This window comes from Aythya fuligula, chromosome 12 (assembly GCF_009819795.1).
Source record: "Aythya fuligula isolate bAytFul2 chromosome 12, bAytFul2.pri, whole genome shotgun sequence".
Taxonomy (NCBI): Eukaryota; Metazoa; Chordata; class Aves; order Anseriformes; family Anatidae; genus Aythya; species Aythya fuligula.
The window spans coordinates 16,319,102-16,343,468 of record NC_045570.1 but is presented as its reverse complement, the minus strand read 5'-3'; the positions used below and the strand labels follow the sequence as shown (position 1 = coordinate 16,343,468).

Here is a 24,367-nt window from a genome sequence, read left to right as displayed (position 1 = left end):
AATACATTTATAAATTACATTTAAAACTGTAAATGCTGGCAAAATAATAAAAAAAAAATAACAAAACAAAACAAACCCCAAACAAAATGGTCTGTTTATCCCTAACATTAAAAGAGCATTTTATTCTAATGAAAAAAACTATTGGCACAAAACCATTATATTATAGATTAAAAGAACAGTTAATAGTAGTGAAAAAGATTGCCTAAAACGCATACCCTAACCTACCACAGAAATATAAAAGTTTATATTCTGAAAATATATACTGTATTAAAGTTTGTAAGCTTATTCATTTAAACAGAAATGTACTGAAATAGTAAACTAAGCAACACTTATCTACAGCAAAAATATACATGCAGGACAACACAAAATAAATTGCTTACCTTTAATATCTACAAATGCAAAACTGTAGATTTTTAAAGATTGTACAAAACAATTTACACAAGAATAAAATAACATACTTAACAACAAATTGCATTTATAATCTTAAATACTGTGAATATTAGTAAAGGTACCCAGACTAATATGTACAGTACATTGAAATATCTGAATACCTAGTAAGGACAGGAACACAAGAGAAAATTGACTCTGATCTTTAAATACTGGAAAAGAAGCTTTTGACATTATTATTCTTTTCTTGAAGGGAAAATAGATTCCATGAAAACTAGACTGTAACTGTATAGATATGAATAATTAAAAGTGTTAACTATGGTTAACGCTTGCTTTAATGGAAAAATAATTATAGAAAATGTATTTCAACCATTTCTTTGTCATAAAAAATGCTAAGATACAGACATTTGAAAAATCAGATGAAATGATGCGCTTTAAAGGTCTAACGACTCATGATTCTTTGTTTGAAAATCTCACATAGAAAGCATACCTTCACATTGCTGAGCAATTTTCCCATATTTATCTACAAAAACCAAGCATAGTATCGAAATAAACTTCCTAACATCTTATTAACAATGACTAGGAGATATGGCTCTCTGGACGGGAAGAAAGGAAATAAAGGAAATTGAGGAATCATGGTATTTTCATTGCTTTTTTTTTTAACGTTTTTAACTTCTGAAGCTATATGCTGGAGGCCTGATTGTGCAAACCCTTGTGCAGGTGAGTGGTTTTCCCTTGCATAACCCCTCTGCTCCGACCGGGAGCGCCGTCCTGGTGCCTCAGCGCTGCCGCAGCTCCGGGGCATTGCTGGCAGCTCGTGGAAATAAGTGAGTACTGATATAAAACGGGTGGGCTGTCTGTCACCTCAGATGGTGCTTGGGAGAGCATTGTGTCAGACACTTCAAAAGGAGTTACCTGTTTTGATAGGATTTCTTGGATATATTCAAACAGGCTGGTTAGAAGGCAGATTTTGTCTTTTAATGAAGAAGTTCCATGAGAACTCCTGCCTTCAGGGTAATGATTTCCTTAAAATTCAGCGGTACAATTAGGCCATAGAAACAGTGCTTCTAATTATTTGTGGAACAAGAAATGTTATAAAGATGTGTTGAGGCTCCTGCTTCTTGTAATCACCTGTTAGCTAACTTTACAAAGGCTTCGTTGAAACTCTTCGTGGAAAGACCGGGAGGGACAAGACCTAACAGCCTCGTCTGCAGAGCGGAAACCATAAGCGACACACTGAGCTCAAGGATGGAGAGCAAGTGCAGAAATTACAAAGCAAAATAAAATGTGCAAAGCTTCTGCTTCAAGAGGCTTTAATTTGGGCGTGCTAAAATGGCAGCTGAAGTCATGGAGCATGCTCGGGTTAGTTCTTTGTGAATTGCCTTGCTGGCAAGGAAGAAAGGAGAGGGATCCAGTGTTCCCAAGTCCGTCAGTGCCACTGAGAAGTCCCAGGATCACTTTCTAAAAAAGCAGATTGGGTTTTTGTTGTTCATTGCAGACTGCTTGTATGGATAGCCGTAAGTTGCTGTAGCCAGGTGGTGGGGTGGCCAGATGTGGAGAGCTGGGAGAAGCCGAACAGCGCCTCTCCCTCCACTCAGCTCGATACCTAGCACCGTGTATATACACTGCTGGCCCACACCCAAAGGCCTCCAGAGCAGGAATTGTCTCACACCTGAGGAGTCAGGCAACTAGACTAAGGCTCATAAGGATTGGTTTTCAGACTTCAGACCAAAAAGGGATGCCTAAACCTGAAGAACAGTGCGATGCCGAGTGACGGCACCGCTCACCCTGTTACTGACATCCGGCTAACAGGAATATAGTAAACGTAAATGAAGCATCTTGTTGGCAAGCCCTTCAGTGCTCCTCGAGAAGGCAGAAAGTGAAGAGAGACTTAGGGGGGACTCACTATTTCAGAATCCACTTTTTTTTTTTTTTTTTTCTCTTAACCTTGGCAGATGAATCAGTTCCATGATTTTAGTACAATTTTACACGTAGAGGAGCACGCCCGTGGCTGTTTCTTGCAGTGCCCACAGCATGCTGTGTGTTTTCTCTATACTCTTTCTTTTTTCTACATATTTTGCTGCTAAAAATGTGTTTGCATTCTCATGTGATACCATTAACTCAATCAAGGGAAGTATGAAAGTAAGATCCGTGATCAATAAACAGCTGAATATGAACACAAAATAAATAAGTTAAATAAATTCAACAAAGAAAAAAAAATCCTAGTAGTTTTTTGTAAACCTAACTTTACATATTATACATATAAATTACCAGATTTTTCCATTACACTGTTAGAACTTAGAAAAAAAAATAATTAAAATATTTCAAAAGTGTGGCGTTTGGGTCTACAAAATATTACTCTGACCCAGTTCCTAGCTTGAGCCCTCAGCATCAGCCCAGATGTGTCGCGACAGCAAGAACAAGTTAAGAAGGACAGACAAAATACCTCCTCACCGATGGTGGGCCTTATTGGGCCTCGGGGGTGCTTCTCAGCACATGGAATGTATACTTCTGTTGGGATGAGCGTGTGAAAGATGCAGCCCTCTGTAGAGATTATGTGCACTGAACAAGCCTGCCTACATCTCGGTTACACGAAATCAAACCAGCTACAAGAAGCCGTGTAGCTCACAAGGAAATCGACACAACCATATGCAGTAGGGTACACTGTCACAAATTCCTCAATGATGCATTGCCTCTGCTTTTCCAACACAGGTAATGTTTGACTCTGGTCACAACTGGAGCATTTTCTGTTGAAGTTAGGCCAAGACATCAGACTTCGTAAATTTTGTCTTGCAAGTAGCTGAATAACGAATCCAGTCCTTTGGAAGAACTCCACAGCTGTTTTAGCATCTGACACTCCTTCTCATTCACATCTTCAAGGCCGGATTTCAGGAAGCTCCGCACGAGACACTTGGACTCTTCTAATACCTAAAGCCAAAACATTGCTCAGTATTTTATCCTAAATCTGATAAACTTACTATGGATAATGGTGTGAACAGCATTTTATACTACAGACACTGTTTTCCAACCTAAATAACCCCCTGGGGCACAGAAATCAGAAATGATTTACAGCCATAACCCCACTGGTTGATGGAGGTGTGTGCATTAGTGCCAACATTTTTAAAGGAATGAGGGGCTCTGAAGGACCTGGATTTATCTGGGTTTGCTATGCAATATTTCTAGAAGGAGGTGAACTCCCTCCTGTTGAAACGAAAATGTTTTCTGTAGAGTAATTAGTAAAGTCTTTAAGGCTATGGAGGATGGAAAGCCAAATGTGGATATCTGCCTTTAACAGTTGTTCTCCATGTATCATTTCTGCACCAGAACAGAAATGAAGAGGAAAGGGCTTTCCTGCTGTAAATTTCTTTTACTGCTGTAAATTTCTTTTCTAATATATAACGCAAATATGTATCTCACAAGGATCCCAACTAGCCAAACAAAACTATAATAATTCATACACTGCTGAATTTTGGGGACAGAAGATTTAATTTAAACTAATACAGCCCTAATGGTAAAGGAGAGGCAGCCTTGTCGACACCTACATGTTAAGCCCAGTTCCTATCTGGTTTAGGTTTCAACACTGCTATTCCACAATAATGTTTCTGTAACTCAAGTAAATGGCATTGACTGTAAAGAGTGGGGCCTGCACATTTTTTTCTCTGTTTGTGAACAGGTATCCAGAGTGAATTTGGATGAACTCCTCATGTGCACTGTTTTTGTGACTTCAGCCTGGTTTGAGGATCTCAGGGAGTAAACCTGGTCTTGGAGGGTTTTAACTCTTGTCCTAGTCCACAAGCTAGCACTGCTCTTTCCAACAGGTCTCAGGAGATTTCCTTGGCAGCCAATTGCCATGAAGGAAAGAAAAATTCTCAGTAAGGCCCAGAGGTTTTCCCAACTCATCATGCACGTTATATCAGCGTGATCAAATGAGCTTATGCTACATTTCCAGAGTTTCATTCTGAATGTCTTCGGTGAGATCTAATCTACACTTCATTTAATTAAAAATCTCCCGTGTCTCTACCTTCTCTTTTACAACAGATCTTTTAAATGAAACTAAGGGATGCCAAGAGAGTTTCAGGCATAGGACGTATAAAAAGAACGGGTAGCAATTTGCACTTCAGTTAGTGCAGCTTTACTGCAGCCTGTATCACGTTCTTCACTGCATTTTTTAAAACAAGGATGTGCCTGGAATGGGAGTGTAGCTGCCTGAAGGGGAGAACCTTAGAAAGTAAAAATAGGAAAGGATTTTCTTTCAACTTCTATATACACAACAGGGCAGTCATAATGCTGCAGCCATGGTGCATGCAAATGCCCTGTGTGAGTCCCGCTGCAGTGGATGTTAGCTGGCGCTATCCCTCCCTTCGGGTGCTCGTGTAGGACACTGTGCGGAGTCAGGAACTATGCAGGTGCACAGGAGAAGGCAGTCAGCGGAAACATAGCAGGCCAGGACAGTGTGAAAGGCAAATAGGTTTTCTTCCTGGCCCTGCAGAGATTTCCCTGTACAGGTGCATTGCTTCAGACTTGCTACATGAAAGAAACTATGCTGAAATTCCCTTTCAAAATCTGTGGCAGGATGGCTCCACACATTGAGTAAATGTGGAGATGGGGAAGTGAAAACCCTCCCTGCCCCTGAAAAATAGGAAACTCCATGAGATTGCTAATCCCAATCCCATTTCCTGTTACTAGTCTCTTACACGGTTATGGCTGAGGACCTGCTTTCTGCCGTGATGAGCCTCGGGAGCACACCTTACCTCTGCAAAGCGTAACTTAGTCACAAAGCAGTTGGAGTCCTTACCACTGCACTGCAGGACGCCATTTCCTTCACGCGCAGCATCACTTCTTGGCTAAACGTTGTTGGCCAGAATACCTGGGACACAAGTCCTCTGCTGCAGGCTTCCTGCGCTGTCAGCTTTCTCCCACAGAACAACATTTCATTTGCCTGCGAAACCAAAAAATTACTTGAGATCTTGGGTCAAATTTCCCTTTTTTTCCCCTTAATTTTCCATTATTGCTTTTTTGCTGTTTATACCTGCCTGCTATTTTTCAAGATTAAATTTACAAACGGTTTGCTGTATCTTTCCATACTGCAAAATACTTCAAAAGGAGTTCTGGTAGCTATTTAAGGACTGTGCAGGTGGCCAGAGCACAGCATGGGTTTCACGTAAGTGAAAAGTGCTGACATGCACGATGAATCCATATTGCTGACTTCACGAGAGTAACTGTCGCCGAGTCATGGAACAGAGCATGAAATATATCGTGGGGCAAATGCTGCTTTGTTATTCTGGCAAAAACTAAGCAGCCTTACTGGAATTACGAGGGATCTACTTTAGAGAAGCAGATACCAGAACCCAGCTCTGTTACTGCACAGTCCTAATGCAACACAAAGTATTCTGCAGCATCATTCTGCTAATGCATTTCTTCCGTTTTCTAGCAAGATCTTGACAATTTTTTCTTTTCAAACTGTGTTCAGTCTTTCTTGCATACAGCCTGTGCAATTTATTGAATTCAGAGATCATTTCGTGAGAAGAAATTGGTAGGCATTAAATGAACTTCCCATGGATTACATTTCCATCTATGACAATTCAGAGAAACAGTTGTTTTCTGTTTTAATTTTTAAGGAGGGAAAGAACAGCATGAATTTAACAAAGGTTCTTCAGCAGTTTTAGGTGGAAAACCTTACCAGTGCAACACCCAGAATTTGTGGGAATGTGTAAGATGAGCAGCCAGCTGGAGTGAGTCGGATTGTTGCATATGGTGTCTGAAACCATGCCTTCTCACTTGCCCAAACGATATCACATAGTGGCAAAATAGAAGCTCCTAACCCAAGAGCAGGGCCGTTGATAGCAACCACAATTGGCTTCTTAAACTGAATAAAAGCTTTTACAAAATCCCTAAAATGAAAAAAATAAAAGAAAGATCTTGAATACAGAAGTAACACTTAGATGAATTCCCGAGCTTAAAAGTATTTAATCTGAAAACAAATCAGAACCGCAGATGAACACAATAAATGCCATGGCCCATTTTTATGAGGTCAGAATTGCAAGGTATTTTTTACTTCACACACACAAAATGACTCTCATACTTAGCTATTTAATCATTCAGAGTACCTGGCCTATTAAATACTTTTGCATATGTTGTGTATGAACTGGCTAACTGGAGTGCACTGACTGCTGTGCTTTGGCAGAAAGGTGTGGTTAGGGTCAGTGTTACTTTTGGACCAGTAACTCATTACTTTTGGACCAGTGCTTCTCCATTCCAGAATGGCTCGTATGGACTCTGGTGGTCTGGTTTGGCCAACTTGATGAACGTATGAAGGACAGGAAGCTCGTAGGTGTAGCGTTGAGTATTTCTGTTTCCTAAAAGGTCACTGCAAGTCCCATCAGTGGATGGTGAGATGGTGAACGCTCATGGCACACCCGCTGAAAGAACAAGACCCCCAGAGGGGATTCAGAGAGAAACAGAAATGTTCGAGCAGGAAAGAATTTCATGAGAGATCTGTTGGGTCTTCATTGCAACTGATTTAGGCAGAGGCTTAGTGAAATAGATACCCTTGTCCACCTACAACTTTTCAGTTGGGTTTGAGTTCAATGGGAAATAACAGGGAAGTAAATGTGATCTGATTCATCTGGATGAATGAATTGGAACATATTAAATTCCATGTACTTTAAATAAGTCACCTACCAGGAACTGTGGAAAGACATCTGTTGAGTGGAACAGCCTATACACCAATTAGGAAAAAAAAAACAGTGTAACTGAGGGCAAATTCTGGGCTCCAGCAGCTCAGTGCACAGCAGGTATATGAAGGCAAACAAGATGCTCAGTTATTTTAGAAAAGAGACGTATATAAATCAAGCTCAGAACAAAAGAGGTTATTCTGTTCCAGCCTTGGGTATTTATTAGATCCAGAGTGCATCATTGCAGACTGATTTGAGGAAAGAACATGATTTTTTGTCAAAGGTGCCCTTCAATGAGCTGCAGATTTCTCCCTGAGGTCATGAAGACCGAGACTCGTGCTTCTGGGAGCAGGAGGTGTGCCTCGCAGGTCAGGGTGCTGATTTGGCAAAAAAAGGTAAGTATTTTATTGGACTGAAGTGCAAGGACTTTGGCTATATTTTAAATGGAAACAGAGAGTCCGATGACTCTTAAGCATTAAGTGTTCAATGACTGAGGTCTGTTTTTCAGGCCATCTAGTAAGGACTTGGTTTTTGACTTTGAGAAAATAGTCATGGGAATAAAACAGAAGATCAGAGAAAACACAAAGTGGGGGAAATAAGGAACATCATATCTAGGTGTTCAAAACAATCTCTAGAGGATGGCAGGGCTATGGAGAGCTGTGGTTCATTTTTGTTTGCAGAAGCAATGCTGTTCCCTTGTCTTGTTATTTCTTGTTTATGGGCTTGGATAGTAACTGTGGATCACTGCACCTGATTAATTCCGGGGTTTTGAGAACTGTAGTAATGTCATCAACTCTGCTTGGAGGACTGTGCATGGGAAAGAGGGATGTAACAAATGATAGGCAAAAAGAACAAGCAATATGGCTAAGTGATGGCAGCAGATGTGAGGACCACGTGGAGGCAGAAGAAGACTTGTGGAGAAAAACAGAAAGCACGGGGATAAGTGGGACCTGGAAGCGACTGCGGAAGAGAGATTAGTGGTGTGCAGAGGAAATGGGGAGATGATGGGCAGGAGGAACAAAGCAGAACACATTAATGAAGGGGAAGGGATGAAGGAAATGTGAAATCTTCATATGAGTGATCAAGGAAGGCCGGGAGATGGGGAGAAAGTGGAGCAGACCATTGGGAAGACACCGAGCCTCTGTCATGAGGGGAGGATGGGGAACAGAGTATGGCACAACGGACGGGTATGGAACATGCCACCTATAGGATGGAGTGGAAAGCTAAAATATCGGGAGCTTACAAGGGGAACAAATGCCTGTATGTGGTCTGCAGAAGCTGCACGCCACTTATCAGTGTTTCCTGCTTAGGACATCACTTGTTTCAGCGAGTTCTCTGCCCTCAGAACTTGGCATGTTCCCGTGTCTCCAACCCATAAGTTCACATGCGTAGCTGCTGGGATAGAAGATCCTTGTTTCAATTCAGGGAAGTCTTTGAAAAGGACTGAAAGCTGTAATTGTTGCTTGACAGCAGAACCTGAAGCTTGAAGACAGGAAAGTGTCACGTACAGAAGGTTTTGATTTCTCTAGAGGAGGTCTGGAAAGCTGACCATCAGACACACTTCAGGATGCCTCTGTGTTGTTGCAGTGCTGCAGTCAGGGCTTATAAACACGTCTAAGGCTGTAAAGAAGCTGAGCAAGTAAGGTTGTCCATCCTTTCTTCTGACCATACCCAGAGTTTTACGTATCAGGTCCTGTCCTGGTGCCTGCCTGGTGGTGCGACAAGGCAGGCTGGTGCTGGGAATGCTTCCTGTGAGTCTCTTGAGTGCAGGACTCTGCAGGCCATGCATGTGTAGCTGCTGTGCAGTCATCTGTCTGCCTTTTCCCTGCTGCAGGAGTGCAATGCCAGGCACGTGCCTGGGTGGTGGCAGCTCAGCCTGGAGAGAAGCGGCAGCACTGCGCATCTGTGAGCCTCAAGCCCCAAAGGCAGCGGATGAGGATGGGGGCCAAAGGAATAAATTGTTCGTGTGAGATGAGATTTGGTTTTGACTTGTAGTCAGTATACAAGATCCGTGGTTTAGCAAGGGAAAACACATGGTAACGAAGACTTTAATTTCACGTTTGTAGAAGCATGCTACTCTGACTTGATGTAGAGCAGTGCAGGCAGAGAGGCGTTGGTGTGTTTGAGGACATCCTAGCCACTGAAAAAGGGAAGCCTACATTTTTACTACTCTTATTATGGTGTATTTTCCATGAGTTGAGTCCTTTGTTCACAGAAAGCACAGACAGTGCTGAATGGAAAACGTAGTGTATTGTTTCCAGAAGTACAATAAAAATCTATTTCCAGTGGGCCTGAAGCCAACATTCTTGACGAGGAGAGGTACGTTGTAGGAGCACTTCAGGAGCATTTGGTGAGCTCAAGGACAGGAAAACAGTCTTGCAGTCTGACTTAGAGTCATTTAAATGTTGAATCGGTAAGTATACCTCTATATTAAATGTGTGTAGGTAATTGTGTACATATATAACAACACCTTTCTACACAATATTTACACAGATAGTATTAAATTTATATCTTTTCAGGGAGTGTGAGTGTGCCTGTGTTTTCAAACAAGAATACTGAATTTCTTCCCTCCCATTTTTTTTTTTTTTTTTTTTTTTTTGGTTCTGCATTTTTAAAAATGCTTCATATTTAACAGTTAGGATATATCCTTCAAAAGGATTTTTTTTTTAAATATCACTAAGTGATATTCAAGCATAGCTAAAGTGTTAAAAACAAGTCATAATTTATTATGTTTAAGAAGTGCATTTTAATTCTTTCAAAATATTTTGAGAATTTCAGAAATATTAAAGTGAGAACCAAAACTGATCTGCATTACTTGTAACCAAGATAATTGGTGGTTAACACATCACATAACAACTGTACCTACTCTCATATTTTATAAATACATCCAAAGTACGTGTCCATTGAAAGACAAATTCTTTAGTATTCCTTCAGAGATTTGTTAGAATTTGCTGCTTAAAATTTTAAAGCTCTCAGAAAAATCGTATTTGTGGGAATTAAAAAATTAAGAGACCAAACCCTGTGCTGGTACAGACTGGTGAAATACCACTGACTTCAGTGGGGCGATGTTGATTTATATGGGAAGATCCGCCAAATATGAATAAAGGATACCTTGTGGGTAATGGAAAGATTTGGTGATGTATTGTGCAGATTGATTTGTAGACTGCATGTCATAAACCCTGCATTTCTATTAAGGTAACGTGATATATATATATATATATAAGGAAAGTCACATTTTAGTTATGAAAATAAAACTACATTTGCATATATATTAAGTAATTTAAATTTAAGAAAGAGTGGAGACCCTTCTAATAAGGCTCTGAAATACAGTGGAAAACTGCTGTTGCAACAGAATATGACTAAACCATGGATTCCCATTTGTACTGAAATTCATTAAAATGATGAACATTAAAACAAGTAAAATATCTGCCTTTCAGGAACCACTTTAGAAAATGAAGCAATAGCGAATTTGGAAAAACAACAAAGTTGTATTTGAATTTGGAGGATTAATTTGAAGTATTAAATACAGAGAAGTGGAATAAAATAAATCCCTGTGGATAGTTAGCACTGGAATAAATGTGCTTTCTTTTGTAATAAGGAAAGGTCCAAGGTTCTTACTAAACAAATTTGTAGGACTATAATTAGAAGGCAATCAACACTTAAATATACAACATTTTTGGACCTGATAAATATCTTTATAATCACACACTGCATTTCATAATTTAGAGATCATAGGTAAGCTTGGGTCACCTTATAGCTTCTGCAATCCTAGTGCTTTCCTTTCTTCTGTCATTGGATAACCTGCCAATTAAATATGAGTAATCTAGGCCACTACAGAATACACTTCCCACTGCGCTGAGAAGTAAGAGTTTACTGTCATCAGCTGATGCATTGCACAATGCTCTCCGAACTTCCTTCATGATCTGTGGATAAAGAAAAGTAAACAATTCGACATGCATGCCGTTGCAATATCATTTCCCTACTTTTACAAACCTTATTGATTTTGAGAGACTTAAATTTTGGGCACTATTAATACTTACATCAATGATATATATTTATATAATTTTAATAGAAAACACTGAGAGTTTGCAAAATATTTTGTCTTTGGAAGTGCTTTGTAGATGCTTATTAAGTCAAAGAGTTTTTAGAGCTTGGCTGTTCTTTGCTTTTTCTATGGGAAATTCTAGCTAGCTTACGCTATTTGCTTACAATTTAATAATTTCAAATATCACTCTTTTGTACTCAAAATTCAGTGTACATCACTGTAACACAATAATAGTCTTTAAACCTCAGCAGGTTGTAAATAAAATCTGTAAACCCCATTTTTCAGTTCTTCAACTGCTTTGGTTTGTATGGCTTGAACCAGAGCGAGGTAGCACAAGAGGACATTATAGACATCATCATGACAAATATATTATTCATTTTTCTGCGGTCAGTGATATTGTTACAGCCTACAAAAGTTAGAACAAAAATGCCACTAGAGAGAGAGATGTTTTTACACTCTGATTTAGGACTGGATCAAGGTATTAATCGCACCATAAATCAAACTAATCAAAATCTGTATGGGATTGAGCTGCTGCTATTGTAAGAAAATAGCCTTTCATCCAAGTACAATTGTTTTCCTAATGATTTTTAAAAGGAAATGTTATTTCATGAACTTCTTGTCAGCAAGTAGCTTGTCAGCACAGTTTGTAAGCTGTAATCGATTTAAGCAATTTGAGCTTCCCCTCTTTTTCGTCAGAGCTTTGCTCTTCACCCCAGTAGGGCCCTGATTTCACCTAGCATGGCACTGCCTGGGCCTGAACATCCTTGTGTGTCAAAGCACCTCCTATGCCCAGGGCCCCGCTCAGCCAATTGTTTCTCATTTGCTCTCAGGGTAAATTTAAGTAAAAGATAGCACAAGGTGGTTGGGGCATCAAATTTGGTTTCCCTGAGAGAAAACCAAGATTTTTTAACTTGTGATTATTTCTGTTCGCTACTTAATGCTTCAAAAAATTTCTTTATATCTCCAAAGTGCTTTATTTAAGAAACACAGAAGTTTTATTTTTACTCTTCTAAATAGGTAGGCTTCTATGAGAAATGTTGCGGCTTCTGCGAACAAGTTTGAACTTGTATGTTCAAGCCATGGAGTGCGGTGCTGTCTGCTTTCCATACGTTTGCATAAAAACACCCCGTTGTTACTGCCTGCTGAGGCTGGGACATGAGAAAGCAGGTGGTGAACTTCTAGGTGCTTTACTTTTACACGTGCTTTACTTTTACACCTGCACTTTGGAGCTGCTGCACTACCGAGTACGTGGCAGTGGGTGCAAGTGAAGCAATTAAAAGCAGCAGAATGTGGATGTGCGTTTGAAATTCTTGTGCAGGTACAAAAATGGCATTAGGAATATTACAAGTGTTGGTTCTTCTAAGAAGCTCAGAGGCTGCCTTCACTTCAGATGGAAAAAATATAGGCAAAGCTGCACGTTTTGTAAAGGGGGAACACAAGGAAAAAAATACACAAATCTCTGTCCAAAGTTGAAAAAGAAACTTTAGAAGGTGGTAGATGTTAGAAGTAATAAAGCGTCTTTTGATTTTCCTAGTTCCATGTGAATGCCAGATTGCCTGTCCCCAAAAGCTGCTCTTTCATAGGGAAAGCATATAAATAATATCACAGAATAAGAGTCAAACATTGTTACGTACTCTGAGGAGCTCTGCCACGAAGTGGTACTCTGTTCACTGAGTTCCCCTCCTGTTCCCCCTCCTGCAGTGACATTTGCTTATGTGCCACCTCTGTAATGTTACTGCTGCTGTCCTTCCATCAAATCCCTACCACTACAACCCTGTCTCCTTTTTATCTCACCCCTTAGAGATTTGGATTGCTAAAGCCATCTTAAAGTTGGTACACCAGAATTTGGAGCAGAGATCACACTACCTTTGGGAAGAACCAATGTTCTCCTGTCACTGTTTTTTCAGTGTTTAGGAGAGAGGGATAGTGAAGGGCCATTTGTACAAATTGATTTCTGGCATATGGTTGAAAATGGGGAGGCTTTGACAATATACTGGAGAGTATTTTTGAGCAGGAGTGGAAATCTATTTCCACTACTTCCCTACCAAAATAAAACAGCACAACAAAGCAGAAAAACATAATGTAGCAGTGTTTTCAATCTCCAAAATAATTTTTTTGTTTTGTTCTTGGAAATATCTGTAAGTTTGGTGTTAATGCAATCATTAAAAGGTGCTCAGAAACACTGGAATATACTGAATCCAGTGAAGTCAGTTGTCACTCCCTTGTTCTGTGACACGACTCCTTGGCTGTGCCATCCCAAATTCACCCGGTTACCTTGTTGCCTTGTCCCTCAGCCTATCTACATCCAGCCTGCTGTGCTCTGTTGCTTCTGAATGCCTTGGCACCGTGGCTTTCGCCCTGATTATTCGGGTATGGATATTTCCCTGTAGACGTTTATATGATTACAGCAAAGCTACTAACAGTAAAATAGGATAAAAGAGATGGTTTGGGTTAAGGGTTAGAGAGCTGTGTATTAAACTGCACTACTCTAAATATAATTTTGGTTGGGAACCTGCCGTCTGTGTTGAAGTATGAATTTCGATTTAATGCAGCAGGGAATTCAGTTTACATATATAGAGATGCTACGTGTTTCAGTTCCATTTCTTTATCAGATTCTAAACTCTTTTTCACTCTTCCATGGTACTTAAACCGTCCTTCATTTTGGTGTAACTGTGGCATTTGTCCAATTTATTTTTTTTTTTGTTTCTGTAATGGACCAGATCTAATGCCACTATGTGCAGGGCTCCACAGCAGTATTCTCCAGTTCCATGCCTTTTTTTTTTTTTCTTTTAAATTAGTCTTTTTCTTTCTTTTTTTTTTTTTTTTTTTAATGTCCTTTTAGGCAATTATCACTTGTGGGGGCAGTATTTTTATTTGCATTTATTTGACTAACATTTCTGAAGAAGCTTTATACAAAACGGTTTGGCCTAGTCCTTCAGCTTATGAAAATCTATCAGCTTATAAATTCAGACCAACCCTAATGCTTCACTTACTGATTTATTGAAACCCAAATATATAATAAAATTACCACTTTCTCAAAAGTTGCTTATTTTTATCAAGAAAACAAGTTGGTTAGTCCTTTAATAGGACACCTTGTATTGCAAAACAAACATAAAATATTTAAAGGTTTCATTAAACTTCTAAAAGCTTATTTTAATGCCTTTCACAGGACAGAGGAAGTTTTAAAAGGTGCTTGGTGCCCTTTGCTTTCAATATTGCTTACATTCTGGGGAAATCAGGAAGCTGGGAATTTATTGCCTTAATTATACAAAGTGTCTTCAACAGAAGTCTCTTGTTTATATGAAGAGAAATACTAGATAAAAAGGTTAACTTCTCTGAATCTCTGAGGATTCATTTTTGATATCCTTACAGGTAAATATTCTGTAAATATTACAGTAAAACTAAATCTTAAAGCCATTCAGTTGTTCTTGGAGCCTCTTCCTCAATTGTGCCTTTTTACACAAATGCACTTCTTGTTACTCGCTGGCTCTTTGTGCAAACAGATTCTGAGTCCTTTCTGTTTGACAAACAGAGGAGTTACGAATCTGCAAGGCTGGCTTCAGGCAAGTGTGGCCAAAGAAATAATTTGTATGAGAGCAAAAATACAGAAAACAGTAAAATAGCATCTGCTCCTCCGCCTTTTTTTTATTTTTTAAAGTCAGAAGAAGTTGTAAGTAAGGAAAAGTGAAGGCAAGGCAGTGCTCCAAAATGCACCTGGTAGGACTTAAAACCCTTCGGTGCTCATGGCTAGAAATTTGAAACCTGCCTCTTTTGTAGGTGAACTGTACTTGAGGTAGTAATACTCGTCTTCAGTGCACACTTTAGCTGCTTGGGGTACGTTTTGTGTTTAATTCAGTGGAATATTAATTCCTATCTGTATTAATAATATGCAGTAAAAACAGTGGAAGGATCCATTTAATTGAAACAGAACTTGGATCCTTGCAATGTGCTGAGATAAAACAGCAGCAGCAGCAAAATTGGAGAATGAACTTCAGAAGCAGCAAAAGGCCTGTGAGAGACAATGCCCTAATGGAGGCGGTAATGATGAAATCTTTTTGCATGTCTGCTTTAGAAATTAATTTTAAAAGTGGCAAGCCCGAGCCACTGCAAAAACAAACCAAAACAAAACAATCAAAAAACCAAGCTGTGCCATTTCATGACACTGGCTTCAAAGTTTTATAAGGTCTTGTAAAATGTAAGAAAGGATTTCTATAGTCCCTGTACATTTTGTAGAAAAATCTCAATTACTATAGTGGCGCTGAGCCAACTTTGGTCGGTGCAAATGCTGCTGGAAGAGCCTCGACACTTTGTGCTAAACCACAGGCGTGATGTGGTTACCAAAATGTGGGATGAAGATTCAGGTAGACTTTTCTAAGCCTTTTATTTTTTATTTATTTTTTCCTTGTAGAAGTAAGTTTCATGGCCACAAGTGCAGTATCATGTCAGAGATAAGGAGGCCAAGTTTTGTTTTGAGTCAGCTTTGACATGCAGAACACTGTGCTGTAATGCTAAAGTTTTTAGTTATTTTAATTAAAGTGAAATTAAAGTGGCAGAAATAGCAGAGGGCAGTGGATGAACAAAACGATTGGATTCCATCTGAAGATTAAGGTAAAACCCAAAGGGAAGCAGGGGAGCAGGGGTGTTTACGGGTGAGAGTGATTTTTTATGAGATTAATTTTATAATGATTGTGGGCAATGCACCCCTTTTCCTTTCTTTAATTCATTTTTTCCTAACGTGGATGGCTGAGGATAACCAGACCGCTATTTTGACCACACTGAGTAAACCTACTCTCTGCAAGTTAATCATTTTCTATTTGGCAAACATAATTTACTGAATGTTTAATCGAGCTTGAAGTTAGCGTTTCTTTTGGCAAAACGAAACACGCTCTCTTACATCTTGTAGGAGTTTGGGGTTTGTGCCTTTCTATTCAGTGGTGCTGTAAGGGGCCAAAACTAAAATTGTGGGACTTTCCCTGAACTACTCCATCAGTTTGTCTTAGCTATGGCCATGGGTGACAAACTGTAGGGACAGCACATTCAACACGCTCCTTTCAGTTTCTTGAATTTTTGCTGAATTTACCACCATGGGAGGTGCTGGATTTTGTGGTGTGAGTGCCCAAGGGCTGCAGCCTGGAGCGAGGCCAAAGAAGTAGCTGCATGGTTGCCAGCAAGCGGCCTTCAGAGGCTAACAGCTTTCAATTGCTCTCAGCCTGGATGAGTTTTAAACAGACAAGTGCAGAGAGCTCATTACCTTGATTAATTCCTGGCTATCCAGATTCTGGTCAGTAAAGTAGCTCTTTGAAATGTATTTCCTAGTTGTCAAATGAGCTCCCATAAAGGTTCTAGAAATAGTCAATGCTGGTGATGCAAGGAGAGGACTATTACGTGCTCATCATTTATTCTTAGGCAGAGGTGGGCTCCAGGCATATTGAAAGTTTTCAAAGAACGAAACAGATTGCTTTGGCAGAGCTGAAGAGCTTGAATTAATTCACTGGGCAGTGCATTTGAACGCTGCTGATGTGGAACAGCACAGCCAGCAGTGTAAAGATATGTCTGTTCAGCCTGAACACGCTAAGTCCTTGATTTCCTATCTTTTTTCAGGCCCTTGAGCTCTTCATTTAAATTACCTGCAGCGTCAATTAGTGGCAATTAATACATGGATGGAATGATGGATTTGATGTAATCATCTAGCATGTTTTTAGGGACTAGTATTAAAAGCAGGTGTTTGGTGTTCTGGGTTAATTACTGAGACCGTCCTTTTAAATATTAAATAGATTAAAAACTAGGAGCCATAAAGGTATGTACCGACAGTTTTAACTATTTAGTGTAATTCTATGCATTTATGTCCATGTGCGTGTGTGCATTTGGGAAGGTGGAGTCAAATTTAGGGTCCACAGCTTCTCAGCCCTTCCTGTGACTACGTATGTACTCGAGTAATACAAGCTACAAGTCTGACCCTAAGTGTATAATGTTTTGGAACAAGGGAATTCATTAGTATCGTGTATATATTGAACATCTTTATGCAATTCAGCTGAGACTAGAACCCTTAATTGGCAAAGATTTCATAACTAAAGATTCATAAAGTGATTCAGAAAACAAGCAATTAGGGATCGAGGTATAGTTTTACAGTTACTGTTTCAGGATATAGCCTCAAATGCCTCCATATGCGACAACTGGAGCGCTGTTTAAATTAATATAATGAAAGAGACCAGATTTCTACTAAGGACAGTAAATATCAATTACTTCAGCATGTGAACAACTGCTTCATACAGCTCCATGCTGGAAGTACAGACTCTGGCATTCCTTCCCTTCCTTCCAATTTTCAGTTTCAGACATGCCAATTCAGAATTAATTTCCATTGCATTCTTTTTGATAGAAATCCCAACCATGGAAAAATTAATTATATCTGAACTCCATAATTTCTTTTTTAAAGATAATCACTTAGCATAAAAATACAAAAAATACAGTTCAAGTCCAGCGTTTCCACGATAACCCACACATCAGCATGGTTTCTTTGGCTTTTAGGGCTACATGCTTACCTCTGGGGTCAGTGCATTGTTATCTGAAGTCTGACTCGAGAGCAAAATATGTGTGAAACCATCTTCTTTCCGGACTACAATGTCCCTGAACCGGCAGTTACTTTCATTTTGACGCACGCTGTATCTCAGTCTCTTATCGAAGACATAATCTTTTTCCCCATCTAGTTTCCTTTTCACAGTGCTGTGTAGATTCAAGCTGCCATTGGCCAGAGAAGAACCTTTCAGATGGAAACAATCAGAGCATAATTATGTCTATACTTTCAAAGAAATGGAGTCATACTTTTTATTAGCTTAAACATAATGCAATATTTACAATAGCCTCTACACGATAAGTTTGGTAAATCAGAAATATGCCTGTCTAGTCAAATGTGGCCTCAAGCCATTCCTATTATTCTTTAAAGCCTGTATATTCCAACATGCAGTTCCTTTTTGTTCTCTGATCAGACAACCACTGGGTCAAATGACTTGTAGCATGTGGGACTGGTACTCTTAATGGGATTCAGCTCTGCTTTGAAGATGAAAGCAGTATCATGGTCTGTCCTATCACTTTGGGGTGATCCCTGGATTCATTAGGAAATTCCAATCCAGCTTTGGATGAACTTGACAAGGCAGGTTTTGTCCAAATCCCATCTTTCAAAGTTACATTTTCTTCCTTTTATGGTGACCAAAAAGTGATTACGAAATGCCAATTTTAGCAAGGGTTGTCTCTCATTGCACATCTCTATGTGATGGTAAGTTTGGGGAGTTCTTACTGAGCTGGTAGATACCACAACTACATTTCCCTTCCCTCTACCCATATGGTTAGCATTAGAAGTAGCAGTTACCCATCACTGCTCTGATCCCAAGCTTCTCATTACATTTTGCAGTCACAATAATAAGCTGACTAACAGATCTGATGCTGATATTGGACCTCGTACACTGAAAGGATTAATGCCAATGCCATGTTGGACGGTATCCAGCATCAGGAAAAAAAAAACAGAACTATGAAAATAAAGATGAAAGTTCCTTTTGAAACATAAATGAGAGTAATAACAGTTTATTCTGTAAAAGCAGTTTATTTTGACATACAGTTGGATGACCTGTATGTTATTATTTTGCTCATCTTTGGAGTTCCATTGCAATAGGCGATGCATCGGGAAATCTTTACAAGATTTCTATGCAAGACTCCTTTTCTAATTATAGAAGTTTCACACAATTGCCATTAAAAGTAAAGCAGGGACAGGTTGCTGATGAACAGGGAGGATTAAATCCACTCTGTTCGTTGCAATAGTTTCCAAATGTTTTTGTTTGTCTGTTTAAATAGACGTAAACCCACGATACTCCCTCGTAGAGAAAGGCTAAGATGCAAACCTTGCCAATGCAAACTCATTCCAGCATCTGGGATAAAACAGATGAGAATTTTTAAAGGGGAGATGACATGAATAGAACATAATTTAAATTTTATAGCTTAAATGACCACTCTCCAATTAAAAATGCTCTGTTGGAGTAGAATTGAATGGTAAATTCATAACAGATCACTCTCTAAAGCAAAACCAGTTACCTTCGATTTATGTCAGCTACGTTTCAACTTAGTTGATGTTTGTGTAGCTAACTGAATGCTCTGGTAGCTAACGATTGGCAATGGCCTGTGGAATTGTTCAGCAGGTGAAATACCCGGGTACACCCTGCAGTTACGATACGTGATGTTAAAAATATGCAGAGCGCTTCAGAGTACTTACTGGTACCTCCCTTGGCTTCCTCATAGAACGGGTGTACACGTGTGTACACACAGATCTACATACAGAAACGTGTCTTTGTTAAAAAGTTTGCTATTTCTGTCGGTCATAAAGCTCTTTTCATAGTTAAATTAAGAGATCCCATCCAAAACATTTCCCGTATTATAATAAAGAGAGGATTTAACTGGTGCAAATGAATGCCTATGACAAATTAAGTTAAATCATCAATTTGAAAACAAGCATTTGAAGCCAGCCAAATTTGAAATTTTCAAGAATTGAAATAATTAGTATAATATAGTGAAACAAATTAACTATTTGATTGGGTTAGACATTCAAATATCATGTTTTTATCTACTCAGTCCTTACTATGTTGCTTGACCCAGCAACAAACTACTAGGATATGAAGAGGTAAAACTCCCAGAAAAGTGTAAAGAACTTATAAAACCAGAGGCATGAATGAACATTAAGTGGAATATGTGTCCGACTAACTGTACCGATCATCTACCTAGCGTAGAAGATTAAGCCACATCTATTTTAAATACAGACACTAAGAGAATGGTAGAAGATTAATTCACACAGATAATCCAGCTCAGCGAAAAGCCTCACAGAAATAATTTATTTCAAGTTTTTTTTTTTTGTCACATTCTTCTTTGTTCGAGTAATGTCGTTGGTCTGTAAATTAAATATATGATGTAAGAAATTATAGATCTTATCAGTATTCTAACTGTCTGCACGCCAGCTGACAGAAATTTAACCTTGGTAGAGAAATATCTAAATTAAATTTGAGAGAAATGTAAATGGAAAAGCGCAATTTCCAAGAATGGATGATTAACAGAACAAGATGTAGTGAGTAAATTGTTGTCTCAGTGTATACAGTGCATCCCTGTAATCTTGTTTAATCTGATAAACCAGAGAAAATGATCAGCAAAATCCAAAGACAACACGCCTGCAAGATCAGGCCAATTCAGCATGTCTGCTGCAGAGATGTGATGGAGCTACTGAGGGCTTGCTCTGGAGCCACTAAAGCATCCAGATTGTCTTTGCATGAGCTTTAATGGTTAGCACCTGCTTAACACATCGGGTAATAGTACCTCAGCACGTCAGAATGAAAAATGGCTGTGTCAGGAAAAAAGAGGCCTTCACAAAGCAATCTGTAATGCATGGGAAATAAATTACGGACGTCACAAATTAAGTGAGGAAGCTTTAGGTACTTCTAAACGTGGTTTACCGGCTTGGCAGTGAGTATATGATGCTCAGTCTAAGTACAAATTGGAAGCAGAAAATAATCCTTCCTGTACGGGGAGAGTAATGTAATCATTAACTTTCTTGTGAAGGTACCTAAACACATACTGGTATTTAGAAGTTTCAGTATTTCTTAAGGGAACTTAAGGTATTTCCACACCACTGGTGCATGCAGTACTCCTCTGAAAATGGCAGTGATGGCTGCTACTTGAGGAGGAAACCCAAGCTGGCCACTTTCTGCAGTCCTTTGCCCTCGTATCATCTCTCATATTGGACAGGAATATGAGAAGACTGATCCTTCCCGTTTCCTTCAGTATTTCCTCGTGGACCTTTCCATGGATTTCTCTAATCCCTTTCTGAGCCTGTTGATGCTGTCTGTCTCTGCAGCCTCCTGCGGTACAAGTTTGAGAAGTTTAGTAACCACTACACAGAGGAGAATTTCCTTTCATCTGCGCTTTTATCTGATGTTCCACCAGTTTCAGTGAGGGGTCCCTAGTTCAGCTATTGAGGGATTTAGCGCACAACAGTTCCACATTTATTTTACCAGAGACCTTCATGATGTTATGAACTTTGATCATATCCCCTCTCAGCCTCCCTCTCTCCAAAAGAAAACTCTTTTAGTCTGGTAATCCACATCACCGTCTGAGCTGCCGGTCCCTGTTCCTTGTACTGCACTACTACCAAAGGGGAGGACACGTCGTGATGTTCCCCTTGCTGCTGTTGGAATGGGAAGGTGCCTAAAGGCTCCAGATCACTCTGGGGTTCTGTTATACTGGGCACTGCAGGAAACAGATCAGAATTTGTAGACTAAAAAAAATGAGGTAGACAAAGAGTAGATGAGAGAGCAAAAAACGTGCAGTGAGCCTCAGATCCATCCCTCCGGGCTTTGGAGGGCTCGGATCTCCCCATCTACTTCTGCTCCGTGCTTCCACTCCCAGAGACAACAGACACCTCAACCCACCCTTATTTTCTGATCCTTTCTTTCCGTTTCAGCAGAGCTCTGCAGTCTCTGTGCCACCACTTAGTGACCTGGTGCTGATAGCCAGGCAGGCAGCCACACCATGAGCAACTGCTCAAGCTGGAAAAAAACCTTTCTCCAAAACCTTCCTTAATTTTCCAACAGATTGGGTTCATCTCGTGGGCTCAAGAGTACCGAAAGGGGAGGGGATGGGGATAACGACCAGGATGTCGTGGGAAGAAGGGCTGGGCTGCTCCTTTTGTTAGCAGCAAACATTTATGCTGACCGAAAAGGAGCTTTGGGTTTCATTTTTCTAGGTGAAATAAACCACATTCCCTTATTCTGCCTGGTGAAACAGCTTGGCATTCCTCTCGGTCTTTCCAACAGCCTTTCTCTGTCTCCTTTCTGTCTTTCTTGTGGGCAATGGTTAATACTGCACATACTTAAGGCAGCTTTCTGGTGATAATTTACTAATAATTTCAGACTTCTTCAGCTAAGGGAGCATCTGTAAGATATCTAAAAGCAATGGGTTTTTATCCAAACTGAGAAAGCAAGCATATTTGGTTGTCTTATACTGCCAGGATTTCTCCAGAATAAATAAAACAGAACAAGCTAAAAGAAAAACAAGAGGAAACAGTGACTAAGTTCATAGAGAAAATTTAAATTAAGGGCACCATGAGACTACAAAGATTTTCGTAATGGAGAAAAACAGTGGTTAGTGATACATGACAAGCAAAAATTCTTCAGCAGATGGCACAGAAATAGAGCAATGTAGAAAGGGAAAGAGGAAATTAAAAGGGGCTGGTTTTTGATGCTGTCAGGAGACCTGACAAAACAATCACTCTCAATTACAATGTATGGAGAGAAACAGCGAGGTGATAACGGGAAACAACAAATGTCACCAGAAGGAATGCTATTGTTAGCTCTGGAGAGCATCCGCCGATGTTCTCCTGCAGAGGTTTTCGACATGTTCCCATCTGCAGACCCTTAAATAACTGTCGGCAGAGATGGCTGCCCTCCTTCTGAAGGGACGTGCAGATGTCAGGAGAGGTTTTATACGAGAGGTCTGTCCCAGCTCCAGCACGTCGGGGTTCCTGGCCTCCACTAGGACGTGAATAATTTTGTGCAAACATCTGTAGATGTACACTCATCTTTCTGGGGTAAATTGCCTTTTTGTGAGAGTTTTATCTATGGGCTGAGCAGGAAACAATTATCCTCAAGAGGATGTACAAAACCAAACACAAATTGGTGGAAGCCTGTTAGAGCCGCCAAAAACTAGTTTGCAAATAGTTATTTGTTTCAACAGAACTGACAGCATGCGGGGCAAACAGAGCAGATATTTTTTGATTAGCTGTAGTATGTAGGGTACTCGCTATATTGCTTGGCTCCATCAGCATAAAGCAAAGGAATACTGCTTCTGGCTGAGGGTTTTTGGAGTCTTTCACTTGTGCTCTTCATCTCTAGACCAACTGAACTTAAAATTTCTAAATGCACTTTCTGTGCGCTCGTACACTTAGCTGCGAAATGAGGCTGCCATTTGGGCTTCATAGAGGCAAGCTCAAAGCTGACACAGATGTCTGCTTTGTAGGATCCTGCACGGGGCTGCCCGGGAGCCGCAGGGTCCGGGAGCCAAACCCAGGTCCTCCGGGCTCCAGCTTTGTTCTACATATAGCGCCTGGGAGCCCTGCGAGCGCTGGTGGGGCACGCCGGGCTTTCGGCTTCCAGACTCGGTGGCAGACAGCCTGAAACCTCTGGCATAGCTGGCTGCCTCCAAGCTAAACGTGGGAGTCCTGCCAAGCAGACTGCCACGGAGCTGCAGGTCTCGGGGGACGGAGCCTTGGGACCTTGGCACAGATCTGGAGAAAGTTTTGAAACCCAAGATGTTTGGAACAGACCTTCTGTTATTCAACAAATTGGCATTTTTTTTTTTCCTCTGAAACTTTCTTCATTTGTAATTTGTAAAATTTCAGAGCAGTTTTAGTGTGACATCTACCCTGATTAAAGCGGGGCTGTGGCTCTAGCTGACATATGGCAGGGGCGTGCTGGCATCCTCTGCGCCACTTCCCTGCGAGGGTGAGTGCTGAGGGGTTCATAAATTGTTGGAACTGGTGAGGAGTAGTGTGAGGCTCCCTGATCTGACATTTCAAATGAAGCACATTCCTGTGTCAGGAAACAGGCCTTCTCAAGCTCTAGGAAAAAGAGCCAGTGATTTTATTTTGACCACTTGGTCTTGGTAGTCTCATCTGCCCTCTTTGTAGCTTTCTCTCTGCACTGTGCATGTGCTGGGTATCACAGAGCAAGACGGGAAGGATTAGCTGCTAGGCCAGGAGCCCTCTGTACATGGCCAAACACTGCTTTGGCACAGCAGCTTCCTACTGAAACGGAGCACTCTTACAGGGATCGTTTGGATGGGGTTGGTGGATACCATTCAGTACGTCCTGTGGGGACAAATGGAAGGCTCATTTGACCTTGCAATTCTTTGTAGCCCTTTAGTTCTTCATTAAAAAAAAAACATCTGCATTAAGGGAGTTAATGCACTGTAAAGATGCATTTTATATCAGAACTTCCACTACAAATAACATAAAGCAAATGCATTAAAAATCATTAGAACCAATTAGAAACCAATAAGAAAGCAAAGAAAATCACTTTATACACTCCTGTAGTTAGATACACAAGTCTTTCTAGGGAAGCACCTAACTTTTTAAGCAGACTCACATGAGCTCAAATCAATCAAAACCCTGAATCCTGCGCTCTCTGTTGTGTCACTGACATCAGCTGGGCCACTTACGCATTTCAAGCTGGCCATA

The 24,367-nt window shown here is 40.2% G+C and overlaps 1 protein-coding gene across 1 annotated transcript in view; it reads right to left on the bottom strand.

Annotated features, from left to right (window-relative positions):
- Nucleotides 1–477: 477 nt before the first annotated feature.
- The window catches only part of CDYL2 (chromodomain Y like 2), a 56,822-nt gene continuing 32,932 nt past the window's right edge, over nucleotides 478–24,367 (bottom strand). The window contains exons 3-7 of the mRNA XM_032195656.1: nucleotides 17,646–17,863; nucleotides 10,812–10,984; nucleotides 6,068–6,278; nucleotides 5,183–5,326; nucleotides 478–3,315 (exon numbers count right to left, since the gene is read on the bottom strand). Of these exons, the coding sequence (XP_032051547.1) occupies nucleotides 3,157–3,315; nucleotides 5,183–5,326; nucleotides 6,068–6,278; nucleotides 10,812–10,984; nucleotides 17,646–17,863 (905 nt within the window). The 3' untranslated portion in view covers nucleotides 478–3,156. The remainder of the gene's footprint in view (nucleotides 3,316–5,182; nucleotides 5,327–6,067; nucleotides 6,279–10,811; nucleotides 10,985–17,645; nucleotides 17,864–24,367) is intronic.